Source organism: Equus przewalskii, chromosome 15, assembly GCF_037783145.1.
Source record: "Equus przewalskii isolate Varuska chromosome 15, EquPr2, whole genome shotgun sequence".
NCBI lineage: Eukaryota > Metazoa > Chordata > Mammalia > Perissodactyla > Equidae > Equus > Equus przewalskii.
The window spans coordinates 25,479,945-25,499,289 of NC_091845.1; the positions used below are offsets into that span (position 1 = coordinate 25,479,945).

The following is a 19,345-nucleotide window of genomic DNA, read 5'->3' on the forward strand; positions in this document are numbered from 1 at the left end:
GTAGTATATAAATTTAGACACATTTATCTACATGCCATGGAGAGATTTCAAAAAACTAACCCAACAGAACTGGATGTAGGAATTGGCTTGCTGGATCTATATTGGTCAGTCTTAATGTGGGAATAAGAAATAAAAGGAAGAAAGGAAAGAAAGCAGTTCTTGAGGGAGGGGCTTAGAAAAGAGTCTGAAATCACGAAAGACATAAATATGAAGAAGCGACTTATACTACTGTGCATGTACTAGGTGTTGACTTAATTTAAGGAAGTAGAAAATATTTTTGGAAAACCTGAACGCCAAAAAATGTAATGCAAGGTGGATTACCCAATAACAGTTGTCAATAAAAAGACACTTTTTGAACTTCAATACTTCATAAATATAAAAGTCAAATAGACATATCACACACAATCTTGGTTGGAAGAAAGTGAACATTAAAGTTGGTACAGCGTAGTTAAGGATTGATGTGCTGCTGAGGATGTGATTTTATCCCAAGGTATTTCAGGAATTCATTGCCATGATAATAAAACTCTTCATCAGTTACTTTGTAATTTTTGAAGGCCAGGTGAAGGGAATGAAGTCCGGCAGAGGGTGGATTTGTGATGCTCATCTTTTAAATGGAGCCAAAAATTGCCGTCTTGAAAATTAGAGTTGAGGCAGGAGAGTTAGATTTCTAGAGAGATGCTGGAGGGATCCAGGAGGATTTTGCCAACAGATAGAAGACAGAGTGACCATTACAATTTGAAAAAGAGAAAATCATGCTAGATCCACTTGCTCTCTCTGAAAGCATGTTGGACATGACAGATTGTAGGGTAAAAGGGAGGTGCTCTCTCTGTGTTAGGGACCTCTGGTCTCCTTCGGATTTTTTTCTCTAATGTTTAATTCAGCAAGTAGCCCAAAGACACTTTGTTACGTGGTCCTCACAAAGAGACTGAAGTTCTTAATAAGAATGGTTTCTAAGCTCTTAAATCCATCTTGTCTAGAGTACTGTTCTCAGAAATTCTAGGAGGCACTGATTCAGGAAGATACTCTCTTGGTTGGGCAGTGCTTGGAATCCCAGTCTGAATCCACTGTTTTATCTAGTTTGTGCTGCCTAATTCTTCTTCTTTTTTTTTTTTTTTAAGATTGGCACCTGAGCTAACATCTATTGCCAATCTTATTTTCTTTTTTCCTCAAAGCCCCCCGGTACACAGTTGTATATTCTAGTTGTGAGCACCCCTGGTTGTGCTATGTGGGATGCTGCCTCAGCATGGCCTGATGAGTGGTGCCATGTCCGCACCTGGGATCCGAACCGGCAAAACCCTGGGCCGCTGAAGTGGAGCACGCGAACCCAACCACTCGGCCATGGGGCCGGCCCCCTACGCTGCCTAATTCTTTTTTCTTGTCATCGGTCACCTCATTCTTTCTCCATCTTCACTTATCTTGATCTATAGTTTCCCTCACTCCACGTCTCCCATTTCGCTCTTTCTCTGCCAAACCCCTTCAACAAAAGCTCCAAAATAGGACTCTCCTTTATTTGGCATTATTGTGTTGTTTGAAAGCCTACCTTCCCAGATCTTGGACAGGACTGGATCAAGGGAGTCTTCAGCATCTTGGTTTTTACCATTTTTTGGACCAGGGTGGGAGGTAAAGTGAGGGCAGAACCTCTTCTCCTATGAGATATAGGCAAAGGATAGTAAATATATAATGGCAGCACAGAAAGGTCCAGAGAATAGCTGAACATATTAAATTTGAACTTGAAATTTTACAAGTCACATCACACATGCTGCCTATCACCTGTGTTGTATAGAAATACCCTGTGAAGTCTGGGCAGGAGGGAGACTTGAATCAGATGGGGCAGACCCTGACTGAGCCAGGCTAACAAGGAACCATGAAATTGAATCAAGTTCAAGATAATGAAAATATTTATGAACTTAAAAATGTATTATTTAAATTATGGTCTTAAATTTGTACCTCACATTTCTGAATCGAAGCATTTGCTTGTGTGGGAGGTAGGGCTTGGCAACACAGACGTTGCTATTTCCTTGGCCAAGGCATAGAATAGTACAAATTTAAGTTTCTTAATCTAAGGCTCTGTGGATGTAATAGCATATATTCGGGCAAAAGGAACAAGGTTTCAACCATACACATTTAAAACATCTCCCCAAACTTGTCAAATATTTATGGGATTCAAATTTCCAAACGCCTCCTTCAGGTATTTATTACATATGTGTTTAGGTGTTAAAATATTTATGAGAGGAATGATTGTATCCTTTGTTGATTTGCTTGGCTTTGTAGTGTGGATTCTGTAAGGGAGGCTAAGGATATTAACATGGACGCAAGGTTAGAATTGTAATCACTTGTCACGGAGATATGTTGAAACCCAAGATAGAAGCTCCTGTCAGAAGTTAGTGCCCTGATTTAGCACAGCACTGTGACAGCGCCTTGAGAGCTGGGCTGTGCTTTTCTTGATACACGATTGCTATGGAAAGTGTAGTCCTATCCGTGTTCATTCCTCTGGGGGAGCTAAAATAGGTGTAAGCACTGTTTAATAAAGGATGTAGGGCACTTTCTGGAATTTATCATAGAAACAGCCAATCTCTCCATCTGCCTTTGAGTTTTAAAAGTCAAATACGTTGATATCCATTCATAATACCACTGCTGGATTATGCTCTTTACATCCGGCCCTTCTTCTTGTTTTTTCTGTCATATGGGGCAAATTTTGCTTTGAGATAGAGCTATAAATTTGTAATAATGGGCTCCATGTCTGTATTTTAAAAAATTAGAACTTCAGCACATACAGTGAAAGCAGGGTATTTTGTATTTTAGTTAATCTGTGACAGTGCTTAGTGAAGTTGGTGGTATTTGTGCAGTAAAATAAAAGCACTGCTTATTTGAAAGGAACATACCAATTAGATATGATTCCTTGATACCGACACATAATTCCCTTGTAAACAGGGTAAGACTAAAAGTTAATTGTTAAGCAGGCGCTGAGTTTAATTCCCAGTGCCTCTACTTACTCTCCGGATGGCTTGGGACGTGTTACTTAGCTTTTCTAAGCCTCAGTGTCTCCATCTGTAAAATGGGGGTAATAATTCCACTTATTTCACTGAGTTGTAAGAATTAAATGAAACAGTGCATGTGGTAGTGCACTTAGCAAAGTGTTTGGCATGTCATGAATGATCAAGAAATGGTGGTTGTTCATAGATTAAGGAAAACAATGAAAGGAGGAAAGTTCAGGGACCTGAAATAGGGTATTTTCATGTTACATGTTCATTTTTAAAATGCTTAAAGTTAAGCTTCAACTCAAAACAGATTTACATATAAATATGTGAAAAATAGCAAGTGAAGAGTAGGAGGGAAATTAATAAAAGAATTCTATTTCTATGTGTATTGGTGATTACCTGTCATATCAAATCATGAAAGCAGCAGAAATATAAAAATTGTTTGAAAATGGAATCTGATCTTCCTAGAAAACTCTGGCTACCAAAAACACACAAGAACACTCAAGGAGGGGAAACTCTGCCCAGTTAAGTCATTACAATCACTTTAATTACAAAGAAACGTTCTTTTTGGTATCCTGATTATGATTTCCCCATGGCCCAAACAGTCTTGTGATTTCCCAGAGCCATCTCCATAAAATTAATTACATTGAACAATCTGAAGTTTTTTTAAAGGACCAATACATGGGTTTAGGAAACTTCTGGCAAATCATAATGACAGGCTGTGCAGTCTCTAAGCCCTTTGTGCTGACACAGTGGGCATACTTTATGAAATATCACTTAAATTTATCGCCTTGGTTGTGCCAGTTAACTGCAATCATAAAAATGTACTAATAATATGCTTTTAATATTGTGATAAAAATAGTACATGCTACCAATAAAAAATATGCTAATCATTTTTGAGCAGTTCTTATGTGCCAGGTGCAATCCCAAACACTGTCCTCTCAGAGAATCTTTGCACCCATTTTGTTAGATACTGCTTATCTGCCACATGCAGAGGAAGAAACTGAGGCATAGAAAGTTTAAAGTAACTTTGCTTAAATCCCAGCCAGTAAATTGCAGAGCCTAGAATGCAAAGCCAGATGGTCTGACTCAAGAATATGACCTCGCAACCACCTATCTTGAGAAGCACCAGGTCCCCTGCTTGGAGGGTCACAAGGCCTATTGGCATAGTCAAGGCTCTGAGGAGTCCAGGGGAAAAACAAAACACACACACACACAAACATTTCCTTCTGTTTCACCTATTATTTCTCACCCTTCATTGACCACAGGTTCCTTTTCCCTCAGAATCTGTAGAAACATTTGGTAAAACAGATTGTGGGAAACGTGGTCCTAAAGCAGGAATTGGATTCACATTACAGTTCACTTGATCTAGTTACGTTTTCTAATTAATCTTGTGCCTTAGCTATAAGAACCATGGGCTTTATTGCTGGCATATAGACTGTTAAAATCATATTTCAACTTTCTCATTTTGCAAAGTTTCAATAACTTAGACAAGTTCCAACAGTAATAAAATGCACGAGTAGTAGCAAGGGCCGTGGTGCAGTCAATCTGTGTTAAGTGCTCTCTCTAGGTCAGGTACTACGCTAGACGTTTCCTACACTTTTATCCAAGAGAAGGGAATTCCTGTCACCATCCCCTCCTATCAGATGAGGAAATGAGGCAGGGGAAGAGGGATTTGAACCCCGGTCTGAATCTCAGGCCCATGCTTTTAAGAGCTATGTGTAATGAAATTAAAATAAAAGGAAGCCCGACCCAAGCTAAGTGATATCCTTAGGAAATTAAAGTGGAAGATACACTACAAGTAACTGAAATTTGTGGGATGTCTTATCACCCTGGACTGCCCTGGACAGAGATGGATTCCAGGTATCCCAGTTAGGAACACTTAACATTTTTTCCCATAGAAACTCTGTTATACGTAGTGGGTAGATACATGTATTCAACAAACATTAGAATGCCTACTGTGAACCATAGGACTCCTAGAAACTTCTAGACTTCATAGCACACTATGAATTAAATGAGCATTTATAGGCTAATCTTAGAACCTAACCACATTTAGCATTTTCATGATTAGAAAATTTATGCCAGGTTTCAAACAGTCAACCTAAAAATAAATATTAAAAGGGCAACTTGCTCATAGTTGCTTGCTATCTGCCTTGATCTTGATGGAGAGATAATTAATAAAAGAACATAAAACCATTACTATATGAATGATTAAATTTTAATATATGCATGTTGGTGTGCAGTCTATGGGCATGCTCATGAGTATTTTCAAATTCTAGATCTCCAAACTACTAGAGATTAATGAAGTTGCTTATGAATGTGGTTAGTGGGGAAGAAAGTCAATTTACATAAGAATATAATCATATTCATTACATTAGGGTGGCTTCACGATTTATACAACTTATATTTACAAACTCTGACTCTAGCTAATGCAAGTTTTAAAATTAATTTTTCATGAGTGATACTAGAAGAGACCTGTCAAGAATTCCACATTTTTGATTGTGCTTCTTTAAAAGCAATGGGGAAGAAAGTAGATGGTGTGTGTATATTTAACAAGATGTTAGCACACTTCTGATTTTAATATTCACATGAGGAAATCAAGCAGACTCACGAAATATTGCTGATAAATTGCGGGAACGTTAGCAGAGACATTTATTATCAGCCTATAAAATTCTGAGTAGTAGTACTGGTGTGGTGCAGTGTTTGGAAGGGACTCCTGTTTCTAAGTGGCGGGGGAGGAGTGAGAGACATCTACCTTGGCTACAATTTTAGAGTGGCATTTTCTTAGACAAACTCTATTTCATTTGTGGGGATGTCTCGTTGGGAGGAGGGTTATGGAGATACATGGCTCACATCATAGAAGATCTTAGAATGGTTCTTTAGACTCTTAATTGTTTAGAAATTCAAGTCAGAACTGCCTGAAACGGTGACAGGGAAGCCAGACTTGTCATTCAAATTTGGGACTTTGGCATACCTCCTAGTTTGATGATGTCTTCTCTGGGGCCCTCATTTCATTATGCTCTGTCTCACCCTGCAGAGTCTTCGAATGCCACTTTGCTGACCAATGCGGAGAAGATTGCCACCATCACCACCACACACACCCCTTCTCAGCAGGGGCCCCAGGAGACCAGGTCAGACATGGCTTTGGTTTTTTTTGGTTAACTTAAAGGGAAAAAGGTGACTCCTGGCATGACGATACTCATCCTTGATTCTGTCTGAGTTTCTCCTGGGTTGCTCTTACAGTAACTTCTCTTGCTTTGGCAGGAGTACCACCAAACCAAAGCCGGAATCTCAGTTTGAGTTCAAAGCACCCCAGGCAACACAGGTGAGGACCATTTCTCTTTTCTCTCTGTTTGCTTTTGTACATTTCCTTCCAACTTTCTGAAGCTATTTTACAAGATAGCTTTTATACAGTACACTCAATTAAAATAAATAACCTTTTGTGAGGGAATATACTAAATACGTACTCACATTTGGTTGTCTAGGAAATGACATTTTATTTTTGCTACCTTTGAAGAATATTGCTAGATATCCTTTTCTAGGGGGAAAAACAAACAAAATAAAAAGCCATCATTGTCTCAAGGTTTGGTGATCAGAGACGGAACAAAACAGCTAACATCTACTCATGGTATTCATAAACGTATTTATGCCAGGAAAATGTCTTTTTGTTAAGGTGTTTCTCAGACTTGAATTTCAGGTGAGACACGTAGAGCTGAGTACCTGTCCCGCAGAGTAGTAATAGAGGGTGCGCAAATAATAGCAGGTGAAGCAAATTTGGGAAACGTTGGATGGTGTGAAGTTACATAGGTTCATTTTATACTGGCCTTCTCAGAGCCCTCAGTAATCCATTCATGATTCTACTCACCTCTACTCTATGAACCACTCCCCAGATGTGTGGAGATTGTTGCTGATATCCAAATGATGGGCACTGCTGGCGTTTTCTGGGGGTAGGGCAGGGAAGCTGAACATCCAGCAATGTGCAGGATGGTATCCTGTAATGAAGAATTTTCCTGCTGCAAATACTAATTGCAGCCTCACTGATTAAATTTTAGTATATGCATGTTGGTGTGCAGTCTGTAGGCACACTCATGAATGTTTTCAAATTCTGGATCTCCAAACTTCTAAGGTTAATGAATATTAATAAACAATTGAGAATCACTAAGAGGGGGATACTGTGTCTTTTTGTCAAATCAGCATAATAGAGAATGTTTGGGAAAAGATGGAGAGAAATCGTGTGGCTATAAGCTCTCCCAGAATGATTGCATTTAATTTCTTTCAATAGGAGCAAGATTTTTACACTGTGGAACTGGAAAGAGGAGCCAAGGGATTTGGCTTCAGTCTTCGAGGGGGCCGAGAGTATAACATGGACCTCTATGTTCTGCGCTTAGCAGAGGATGGTCCTGCAGAAAGGTGTGGAAAGATGAGGGTAAGTAGGAAGAGGAGTCTGGAATAGATGTAAATAAATTGTCTGCAGTGACTTTTTGACATTAAATGGCTGTAACCGTCATGTTCATGAGAATAGCATTTTCTACAGCTTCAGGGTGCCCTAAATGCATGCCTCCCACCGTAGCATAAAGTTCTCCCTAAAGCATAGTTAGCTGTAGCTGTGAAGGTTAGGTGAGACCTTCCAACTCTTTGGGGTTAAATGAAGGATTAAAATTACTTATAAATTTATTAAAGTAGGTATTTTCTGAATCCCCTTTTCATAGTTCTTGTACATCATCTCCTGAGGCAGGCACATCACTTCATAGGAATTCCTGGGTGTATCAGGATGCTTAAAGAGCAGGAAAGCTGTGTAGTTCTGTAGGTTCTGGGCGGTGAACGCCATTCAGTCTCTAGCTAGTCGCCAGTCATTACCCTGCTCTCAGGAGCGAGTCAGCTCTGCCTCAGCAGAGGGCCAGCTACTCCATGGCGTGCGTATTCAAGGTGGCTCTGTAGTAGCCAAAGCTGCAAATTTTAAATATACAAACAGCAAAAGTTCATTCTGCTCTGTTTAGGTATCTGTTATCTGTTACTGTGTACAAATGTGTTGCTCTCCTGGGCAGATTAGATGATGAAAAAAAGAAAAATCTTCTGCTCATTATAGATAGGTCACATAGATTGAGACGTACACATAGGGAGCAATTTGCAGTGAATTAAAAGAAATCAATATGGTCAGGTCAGGAAAGGAAAAAAGTGAATGAAATTGGTCCAGAGCAGAAAGAGGAAAAAAGTACCAAGTGTGGGGAAGGAACTTAATACTTGTACTTAAGACACAACCTTGACTTTTAAGTTTCTTCAGATTGAATCTTTTAATGAACTTTTTTTAATTGAGAAAGTAGACCATAAATGTGTCTTTACTCACTTAAAATAGTTTCCGATTGAATGAAATACCATTATCATTATAGTTTGTATAGTGCTGTATAGTTCACAGGACACATTGACATGTATTATCCGATTTGACCCCCTCAGCTTGGTAAACATGGGTAGTTATCATCCCCTTCTACAGATGAGGATGTGAACTCCAAGAACTTAGAAGACTTGAACAAGATCACTTAGCTAACAAGTGATAGGACTTACATTCAAGACCTTAGACTCCAAAGCCAGTGCTTTTCCTTTTCTGCCTTCTAGAAGATAAGCTCCTTGAGAGCAAGGATCTGACCTGTCTTGTTTACTCCTTAATCTCCAGTGCCTAGAATAGTAGCTGACACACAGGAAATGCTGCAGTCAGCTTATCAGCTGGGATCGTGGTGTCATCTGAAGGCTCACCTGGGGAAGGATTTGCTTCTAAGCTCACACACAGTGTTGTTGGCAGGATTCAGTGCCTCTTGGGCTGTTGGCCCAGGCCCGCCCTCATTTCCTATCATGAACTCTGTAGGGCAGCTCACAAGCATGCTTCAGAGTGAATAGGTGAGAGAACAAAAGAGGGCAAGTAAGACAGAAGCCAAAATTATTGTGTAACCTTATCTTTGAACTGACTTCTCATCACATTTGCCATATTCTGTTTATGAGAAGCAAGTCACTAATTTCAGCCCACATTCAAAAGGGAAGGTGATTAGACAGGATGTAAGCACAAGGAGGTAGGGCTCATGGGGGCCATCCTGAAAGCTGCCTACCACATCCTCCTTCCCTCCACAATTAATATTCCCCATACTGCTGGATTTTTTTCCTTAGCTTATACTAGCTAGCATGTATGTATTTTTCTGATTTACTTGTCTTTCTTCCATTAGAATGTCATCTCCATGAGGGGAGAGGGCTTTGTTTTTTTCTCTGCGGCATCTTAAGCAATAGATTTTCTGGAAGATGCTCAATAAATATTTGGTGAATCAATAAATGAAAGAATTTTAAATCATAAAGCACCGCAATGGCTGGTGAAACCCTTTTGTGATCTTCTCACTTTGGTCTCTCTTGCTTTGGCAGATTGGTGATGAAATTTTAGAGATCAATGGGGAGACCACCAAAAACATGAAGCATTCTCGGGCTATAGAACTGATTAAGAATGGTGGCCGCAGGGTGCGTCTGTTTCTGAAGCGAGGAGATGGCTCGGTACCAGAATATGGTGGGTCAAACTATGAAAACATTCCTTCCTTCCCTGGCATGACTCCATGACTTTGTCACCAGAACTGCAGCAGGAAAGTCTTTTTGTTTCCCCTATTCACCAGTGTCTTACCAGCCTCTCGCACCATATGATTATTTGCCTCGCTTGTTCTGAAATCTCTACACATTTCATCCTTTTGCTTGCTTACGTGGACTGGGGCATGGCTAAGACGAGATCTTTATAGCCCCCTTTCTGATAATCAGAGAGAACATTTTGTCTAGTCCGACCAAGAGCGAAGGAATGTTTGTTTGAACTGTGCCAAACTGTTTCTCAGATCCACTTGTTAGCACAAAATGACTATACTCCTTTTAAGAAGCAGGAAAGCAGGTTTCCTGAGTGATATATTGAGGCACAATTCTTTTGCTTTCTTTTTTGGTTACTGGATGTCTTTATTTAAGAGGCGTGAGCTTTTGAGATGATTTGGGGGCCTTGCTCACCTGCTTTACACTGTATACAATACTTCTGCATCCCGTCACTGGTCCCTCCCCCAAATCAGACCACCTGAGCCCACTACTATAAAACAAACAAAACTGTTGATTATTAGCCATATGTTTTTAAATGATAAAGGATGAACTAGATTCCCAGTGCTCATCATGAGGGAAGCATGTTACTTTACCTTTCCTATGGGGAAAGCCAGGTTATACATAGACTTCCTTTGTCATACCTATGGACGTGATTTGAGTAAACAGCAATGATCTTTACCTAGCTTAGTGTTCTGATGGCAAAATATTGTATATTATAATAATGATGTCCTATTTATTTGAGAATTCTTGTTTAAAATTAAAATTTTAAAAAAAGCTATGCCCTAGATGTAGGGCTTTTCTTCCCAACCAAAGGTCTACAAAAGTTTCTATAGAAACTGTGATTGAATGGTCCCCATATACGTTGGTCCCCTTTATTAGGGATTTATCTGTTATCACCCTCTTTTTTGAAAGTCATTCTGCACAATTCCCAGTTGCATTTTGGATTTGACGAGATTCTTAATTCAGATGCAGCTGAAGGAGAAAGATAACTCCTTTGAAGGACAGCCTTCCCAGGTGTTGGACATTCATACAGGTGCAAAATATGAGGGGCCCAAGGTGGGGGGTGGGTGGGTATCAGATGAGGCCCCTTAAGACATGACCAACCACAGGGAGGTGTTTTGACTACATTAATATGTTGCAGCTGTGCACTGTACTAAACCTCTGATAGGTGTATCGATGCCACTGAAACTGTGTAACATTGTCTCCCTTTTCTGTCTTCCCTATGCTTCTGTCGGATGTGATATTTCATTTGAGAGTCATCATCAGTAACCTGTGTACCTTCTCAAAACCTATGTCTGTTGCACTGAGGATGAAAATCCAACACTAACAAATGTTCTTTGGGCTAAAAATAAAGATCATTTAAATACTTGGTTTTCCAAGAAGGTTTGAACATGCCAGAGTTGTGCTGCTGTAATGTCTCCATGTGTCATTTGGACTAAATCTCTCTAATTCTATTGATTAGAGTCACAAATGGGTTATAATATGTTAAGTTCCAATATTTTTCTTACTTGATTGGAACCTGCTTCTCTGTGAGGCTATTTTTGTAATGAGTTTTTTGTACTTAATTTAACTGCCACGGTCTTCGGGGGGGGGGGTGCGGGGAGGGAGGGAGGGAACTTTGTTCTTTTGTTGTTTATTGTTAATGCTCTCCTATGCCAGCCTGTCATTGTTCCAGTTGTTTGAAAAAAAAAAAAAAAAGATAAAAGGATGCATCCATTGTCTGGGTTCTCGAGTCACCTTCTATGGCTGTCTGAAACGTCACTGTTCTGATTGCGGTCTCTGCAGCCTTATTTGAGTGTTGCCTTAGACTGTCTGACTGGACAAATAAACTCTCTTTGCCCTATGTTAACAAATGCAGATTTTTTTTTCTTTCCTCGTTGTTATAGGGAATCTAAACGTTCAACTTTTTCTCTTTCTCTCTTTCTCTTTCTCTCTGACTGTTCTTGGTGCTGGGCCCTCCCTTCTACAGCGATGATACCTCCTAATATCGCTGCATGTATGAGAAATGAAAAGCTCGGGGAGGCTTGCTTCTACCTTATGGGCCATAATCAAACTACGGTTTGTAGCTCACTCAATACTAGGTGTTTCTGTGCTGTGGCCTAATTTCCTCATTGCTTCTGCTTAGCTCTATTTTGATATGTTTGGCAATTCATTCTGAGCACCCTGCGTTCTTTGAATTGTAAGTACACTGCTGACCCTGTTGAAGTCTTGCTGTCCCTTATCTTAAAAGTAGGTGTAAGACACCCCCGGGTTAGACTTATGATAGTGATCTAAGTACCTTCTTTCACCCGAATCTTAAGAAGACCTTGTAAGAACCTGTTTGTGTTAATTTTAGTAGCCAGCATTCAGAAAGAATAAAGCTCTTATCACAGAGCTCTCACCCAGGCAGATAGGGCTTGGCTAGCCAGGAAGATGAGGTTTACTGCTGGACCCTTATCTCTTGGCAAACCACAGCACAGGCCACACCCTGTCCACAGCCTGTTTTTGTAAGTAAAGTTTTATTAGCACATAGCCACGCCCATTTCTTTTCTGTGTTGTCTAAGGCTGCATTTACACTACAGTGGCAGAGTTGAGCAGTTGTAACAAACTGTGTGATCCTTAAAGCCAAAAATATTTACTCTTTGGCCTTTTACAGAAAAAGTTTGCCGACCCCTGCTCTGGGCTATATTCCTGCTTTAGTTAAACCCACCCAAGGTTTTGGGAGATCATTCATGAAACAGATTAATTGCTTAATGTTGATTTTGTTGCCCCATGAAAGATCCTTAAAGAGCACCCACTTCACACCTCCTTCACGCTGTGACTGTCACCCTGTTTTGTGCTCCACGCTGCAGCACGTCATTTCAGGTGCCTTGCCTGCAATGGTATAAAGTGTATGACTTGTTGGCATCCCTGTTTTGAAAAGAGCTTTCGTAAATTCAAGATGCTACATAAACATTTTCAGTGTCATTTCAAATAGTTTAATAATAAATAGGAGCCCAAAAAGCTGCCTTGCTTTTAAATCTGTAGATATCTTGTAAGAAGCAGTCCAGCATCTGCACAGCTCATAGATGTAATTATGGCTGCTTTGTGTAGCATAAAGAAAAGTGCCTCTAAACTTGAAGACTTTATGTGAACCCCATCTAATTGTCAAATGTGTACCTGATAACCTCCCTTCCACTCCCTTTTATCTGTCAGAAGATTCCACATTTTAAAAAGAGCTCCTTAAACTTACACAAAATTAGAAAAAATAGTTGAATTACATGCACAAAGGTAGAGAGAATGTTTCATGGACCCGCACATACATCACATTGGCCAACTACTAAATTATCAACATCTGGCCAACATGTTGCTTCTGTAATCCCCTTTGCCCACCTCTCTGGGTGATTTTTTTTAAATAGAAGTATATTTTGAATAGAGGAAAATGCATAAAGCCTTAGTATACAGTGCAGTGAATTTTTACCGTCGTGTACACCCATTTAATCACCATCCAGATCAAGACGTAGACTATTTCCATTCCCCCAGAAAGTTCCCTCATGTTCCTCCAAGTAAATAGACTAGATTATTTTTAAGCAAATCAAAACAAGTATCTTTTAAAGGAAAGAATATTTTTTTTCATGGGGCTGGAGGAGGGGTGGGCCGCAGAGAAGGGTGGGTGGCTGGGAAAAGAAAAACAAGGGGTAGTTAAGGCGAGGAAGTTTTGATACTTCTAGACAGACTATTTGTGTTGTGTCCTTAAAGACTAAAGTAAGTCATGACTGATGTTATAAGTTCTTTAATGATCCATGTCTTGAGTATAGAGAACAGTAGGCTAGATCCTGAAAGCCACAAACACTAGTTTTTAACCCTAACTAGTTGCGGTTATACTTAACCAAGATTCAGTTGGCTTTGATTCTGACTGCTTTTAACAGTTGTGTGTGTGTTGTGACTAATGAGATCTCAGGTGTGGGAGTGGGGACAGGAGCTGAAGGTCCTTTGTACCAAACTGTTGCTCTCATTTATTTTCCCCGCAGACCCCAGCAGCGACCGGAACGGCCCCCCCGCCGGTCCACAAGGTGTTCCGGAAGTGAGGGCCGGGCCATCCCACCGCCGACAGCATCCATCATTGGAGTCCAGTTATCCACCCGATCTTCACAAATCATCACAACATGGGGAAAAGCGGGCACACGTGAAAGATCCAAAAAGCAGCAGAGAGTATAACAGACAACCCAATGAACATCACACATGGAATGGAACTTCTAGAAAACCCGACAGTGGGGCATGCCGACCCAAGGACCGGGCACTGGAGGGACGAAGAGATGCACAGCCTGAGCGGATGGTGACCAATGGCCCCAAGAGGAGATCTCCAGAGAAGCGGAGGGAAGGCACCCGGAGTGCTGACAATACTTTGGAGAGGAGGGAGAAGCATGAGAAGAGAAGAGAGATTTCTCCTGAGAGGAGGCGAGAGCGGTCACCGACCCGCAGAAGAGACAGCTCTCCCAGCCGTCGGAGGAGGTCTCTCGAAAGACTCTTGGATCAGAGAAGGTCTCCAGAGCGAAGGAGAGGGAGCTCGCCTGAAAGGAGAGCAAAATCAACCGACCGGAGGCGAGCAAGGTCCCCCGAGCGGAGGCGAGAGCGGTCACTTGAGAAAAGGAACAGAGAGGACAAAGTCAGCCACCGAGAAAGGGAAGAGACGAGTCTGAAACAGGATGCCGGCAGAAGTTCCAGACATCCCCCGGAGCAGAGAAGGCGACCTTATAAAGAATGTAGCACCGACCTCAGTATCTGAGACTCTGAATCACATTCCAACCTTTACCGTGTCAAAGGTTCTAAAAGGAAGGTCACAAACTTGAAATAATTTAGTTTCTTACCTAATGAAGCATCTGACACCTGATAATCCTATGAATAGCAACAAACATTTTATGATTTGAAATCTTATAAGAAAAAAATATATATGAAAAGTGTTGTGCCTGATGTATAATATTAAAGAAAGTATTTTTAAATGCATACTTTTTTGGAAATTATTTGCCAAATGCTGCCCCAAAGGGATATAAATTTTGTTTCTACATAAACTGTAGAATTGTCAAGAATTGTTCCCTTTTTGGGGCAATCTTTTTCTCTCCTGGTTAAATGGGGCTGTTGATCATTTTCTCTACGTAAGGGAAATTACTAAGTTTAATTTGATGTAGACTGTTATGTAGTGATGTAGTGCTGTACTGTACTTAGGAGTTTTTCTTAAAAAAGAAAAGGAGCAAAAAGGCAAAAGTTCTATTTGTGAAAGCTGAGGACTCTTTGGGATGGGTTAGGATTGTCAATGATCCTAAAATTAAGCAAACTGTGTGAAGAGACTACTATTGCAAATGAAGGATATTTATAGCTAAACTACACAGCACAAAGCAATGTTAGCTTCTTGAGTTATAGACGGTTTAGAAAATAGTTGGTACTCTCCCTCGTCGCCTAAAGGCGCAGAGGAGAAAGTTGGCCTCCGTTACCCAAATGCAGCCCAAGCACAGTTGGTTAGGTTCATTAGCATCACCAACATCTAATAAGATCTCATTAAGGCAGTGCCATCACAGCTTTGCTCAACTACTAGAAGGAATGGACAACGCGTATCTTCTATGTTATCTTGTCTGATTTGAGACCGAATAGTAGATGGAATGAGGGACAGTGTGCCCAATGTGAGGGAGCCGGAAGAATCCCCAATATGGAAAGTATGTTCCCCCTTGTTAGCATAAGCCCCAGGTTGCCCTTTGCCAAACTGAGGAGGAGGGAATGAGCTGTAGTGGAAGATACCTCTCTATTGATATTTAAAGAAGTGAGGGTTGGGGATGCTTATTCTTAGAAATGCCAATTTCCCTTTGAATCCATAATAAAAGTCTCCATGATGATTGAAGGGGAAAGAAGGATGCAATCCCAGTGGTTCTAGATCTAGTTGGCAAACCTCTGCCCTCATGACCCTGTCCTTTGAGTCTTTGGACAGCAGAACAAAACGGAGTGATTTGTCTTTTTAAAAAGACTCCTTCTTTTGCAATCCCGCAGGAGGTGTGGTTGGGTCGGCTGTAGCCCCGGGATGTGGTTGAAATGGATTACTGCCTAGCTGAGCCAAAACGTTTGCTTGTACCTGTTGGACCACTACAGCAAACCGCTGCTTACAGTGCATTGTGTATTTCTGTAGTACTGTTTTGCATTTTCCATACAGACACAAAACTTTGCAAGTCAATCACTGTTGTTCTCATGGTACTGTTTAAAAAAAAAAAAAGGAAAAAGGAAAAAAAAGCAAACGGAGAAAACCAGCCAATCATTGTGTGTACAGAGTTAAAAATTGTAATTAATAGAGCCTGTTTAAAAAAAAAAAACAACTGTTGCCTTTTTTTCTTGTATAAAAGAGAATTTATGACAAAAAATTTAGCTGTGAGAAATGTGATATGTGTTTATATTTCTGAATATGGAACAAATTGATTCATTGGGATATATTTTAATGTAAACTAAATCAGGTATGTAAAGCTGTTTTAAAATGGGAGACTATCTAAGTGATTCTCTAAAGCTTTAGTTGGTTTGCATATCCTCATTTCCTCCGTGGTGAGCCTGCTAGTGAGTTATTGAGCACTTGTTGGCGTTCTCTGTTCTTCACTCATTTCTTGCAGTGTGCTATGGACTTAATGCTCTTTCTGTATTGATGAAAAGCAGTATGTGGGCCAATCTTTTTATAAAACACTATGCATATATAAATATTACATCGTTCATAGCTTTATTTGACTTATGGGTTTATACATAACATTAGAATGAGTAGCTGTAGTTGTCTGGACATGCACAAAGCAAGTTCCTTTCCTGGAACAGACACAATGTACATTCTATAGCTAAAAAAGGAGGAAGTCTGTGACGGCTATTTTTGTTATTCAAGTTTTCCATACAAAGCATACGTGGAGCTGTAGTAGTAAGGCTGAGAGAGAATACAACTGAATAATGATGTTCTTTTTCATTGATTTCCTAAGAGCCGACTTGGGGATTTTATTCTCACGGCTTCACTGCTAGGAATTGTCTCACTGTTTTTAGCAAAATCTGTGATGTTAAATGATCGATGCTCTCATTGTGGTCCAGAGTTTTAGATAAATGAAATCAAGGTGGATTTTTGGAGTACATCGTGAAGTTAACATCTTGACGTCTTTCTTGTTGTCAGAGAGGATATTTGACATTTTAAAATCTATGTGCTACTCATCTGGGCTTGGCTCAGTCCTTGAAGACTTTTGGTGTGGCAGTTTCATCTGATTGCCACGCATCAGATTTGCTTTGGAAATATTGTACTGTACAGGGACTATGCATTAAGCAGAAAGATAGAGTTTTCTCTGAACTACTGTAACCTTAAATTGGAGACTGATTCTTGTGAGCCTACTTTCCCTAATCCCCCACTTCATGTAAATGTCTTGATGAAAGATGATGGATGAGTATTTTGTATGATTAAATCAAACCATTGAGGAATTCCCCTCCCACCCATTACACAGTTGATGCCTGAAAGAATGTTGGGGGGAGAACTCAACACCCTACTTGTATTTTTTAAGTTTCTTTTGTGAAAGATTTTTTAATGCATTTTTACTGTAAAAATACATGGAAATGTATGCATTCCATAACCACTATTGCTTCTGGGTTGATATCTTTCTTGTCTTCGTGTTGTCTCAAATATATCAGGGTCAAGTAATCAAGTGAGTGTCTGGCTCCCAACTTGATGAAGTATCATACTATTCTGTTGAAAGAGAAGGAATTATGGTTTTTCAGTAGTATAGTGTCTTGTTACTCAAAGTGTGGTCCATGGACCAGCTGGCTCATCACCACTGGGGAGCATATTAGAAATGCAGAGTCTCAGATCCCACCCCTAGACCTACCGAGTCAGAACGTGCATTTAACAAGATCCCCAGCTAATCTGAGTGCACATGAAAGTTTGAGCTGCATGCATGGGATGAAACCCTGGTAATAAAGCAAAACCTACCAAGCCAAGAGCTTCATCACTTCCTAACTGTGTGATCTTGGGCCCGTTCCTTAACCTTTTTTTAAGCCTCAGTTTACTCATCTTTAAAGAGGCATACCTCATGGAGTGGGCAACATAAATGCAAAATGCTTAGCACACCTCTGACAATCAGAAAAATCTTCAGTAAAAGACTAAATTTTTTTTTGAGGAGAATTTTCTGCATAGCAATCAATATTTTCTTTTTCATTGTCCTGGTTTATTTTCCAATCAAAATGAAGAAATATTTTCTCACTCTGTTAAAATGGGGAAGAAGGCCTTCTGTTTTAATTGTAAAGCTAACGGACAGTGTGACTGATGCTGCTTCACAGGGGTAATTACACTTACCAGTGTTTTGAAATATGAAACCAAAATGCTGTGCTGTGAAAGTTAAGGTGAAAATAGAAAGCATAACTTTCAGAGATAGAGAGGTGTGTGGAGTTAGACATACTCCTAACTAGTCATACTAGATGAAAAGGTTAACCAGTGAGTGAGTTTAACGCATGTCTTGATGATCATGTAGTTTCCAATGACTTTCCAATTTCCTTCATGTAGTTTCCGGATTGTTCCTTTGTATGACTTAGTAGTTAGTGTTTTCCTGTAGAACCTAAATTCCTGGGCATCCAAAAGGGTGTTGTGTTTAATAGTAGGTCTTCCTAGAATCCATCTCTTTTGCTGTATTTTGCTTTATTTTGTCACCTACATGGTAATTGTGGACACTGCTCACTTTCCTAGTATCTGTTTTGTTAAAGATGGCATCTAGAAATGGCCCCTGGCTTAACTGACAATTGAAGCTATTTGTAAAACCCTTATGTCGCAGGAATTCTTTGCCTGCCATAAATAGCCACACTAAAAAGAACGTACTGAGACTCAATTATTGCTGTCAGGGTTTTTCCTGCTGGTGGGCATGCGAGACCACCTTTGATGGTCTGCATTGATCGTGAAAAGAAGAGCCCTTTCAATTTCCTTCAGGTGATTTTTTTTTTTATAATCAGGCAACATCATCAGCACCGTGGGTGTTCAGCACGGTAAGATTCTAGTGCTCTTGGAATACACGTTTCAGAAGCTTGTAAGCTTCTGAGAAAGGAAATGACAAAGCTGGGCCCTTTCCAACAAAATTACTTGGGGTATTTTGCAGGAGTGGGCCTTCCGTGAAAAATTTTTGACCAATTCCACCCAATGATGTCTTTTGCGTTGTGCTCATCATCAGGAGCAGACGCAGAATGGTTTCATGGTGCAGACGTTAGGTGACCGTTGGATCCAAAGCACAAGCAAGATCTTTTTGAAAGTAAATGAATATAAGCAAGGCCGTATTAATAGTAAATACTCAAGTATTGCACATGACTGCTACCGTTTACGGTATCACCTTTCCGCCCAACTGAAAAGTCTTCGTTGTCACGTCCCTGGAGGAAATAGCAAGTTAGTCTGCACAGTGTGGAACTGTAAACACCATACCAATAAGCACTGTCCTTTTAAGTATATTTATTCTTCAGGGAATAAAGTCACTTTGATCTCATAGGATCATAGAGTTGAAGGGAGAATAGCTCAGAAAGGCTGCTAATTGTTACACGTATAATAGGCAAGGCTTCTTACTCAATTACTCATTCTTTCAACACATTGAGGACTGACTCTGTGCCAGATACATGGTGGGATTAGAAATACCTGCTTCCTGGTCTCAAGAGCTTGCAGTCTGGTGGAGGAAGACAAACAATCAAATGTAATCAAATACATATAAACCACCTACCAAGCAGAAGATCAGGGAACTCTGAGAGTAATTAATAGGGGATTTAGCCAGACTGAGGAAGGTGATAATTCC

The 19,345-nt window shown here is 40.2% G+C and overlaps 1 protein-coding gene across 50 annotated transcripts in view; it reads left to right on the forward strand.

The window, feature by feature from the left end:
* MAGI1 (membrane associated guanylate kinase, WW and PDZ domain containing 1) overlaps nucleotides 1-17,162 on the forward strand; it is a 597,869-nt gene extending 580,707 nt beyond the window's left edge. For 32 of the 50 annotated variants that reach the window (XM_070576890.1, XM_070576880.1, XM_070576885.1 and 29 more), the window contains 5 exons: nucleotides 6,016-6,109; nucleotides 6,243-6,303; nucleotides 7,261-7,404; nucleotides 9,378-9,516; nucleotides 13,568-17,162. In XM_070576890.1, the coding sequence (XP_070432991.1) occupies nucleotides 6,016-6,109; nucleotides 6,243-6,303; nucleotides 7,261-7,404; nucleotides 9,378-9,516; nucleotides 13,568-14,322 (1,193 nt within the window). In that variant the 3' untranslated portion in view covers nucleotides 14,323-17,162. Of the gene's footprint in view, nucleotides 1-6,015; nucleotides 6,110-6,242; nucleotides 6,304-7,260; nucleotides 7,405-9,377; nucleotides 9,517-11,547; nucleotides 11,637-13,567 lie in introns of all 50 variants that reach the window. The other 18 variants (XM_070576896.1, XM_070576916.1, XM_070576905.1 and 15 more) reach the window with 3 other exon arrangements.
* Nucleotides 17,163-19,345: the final 2,183 nt, after the last annotated feature.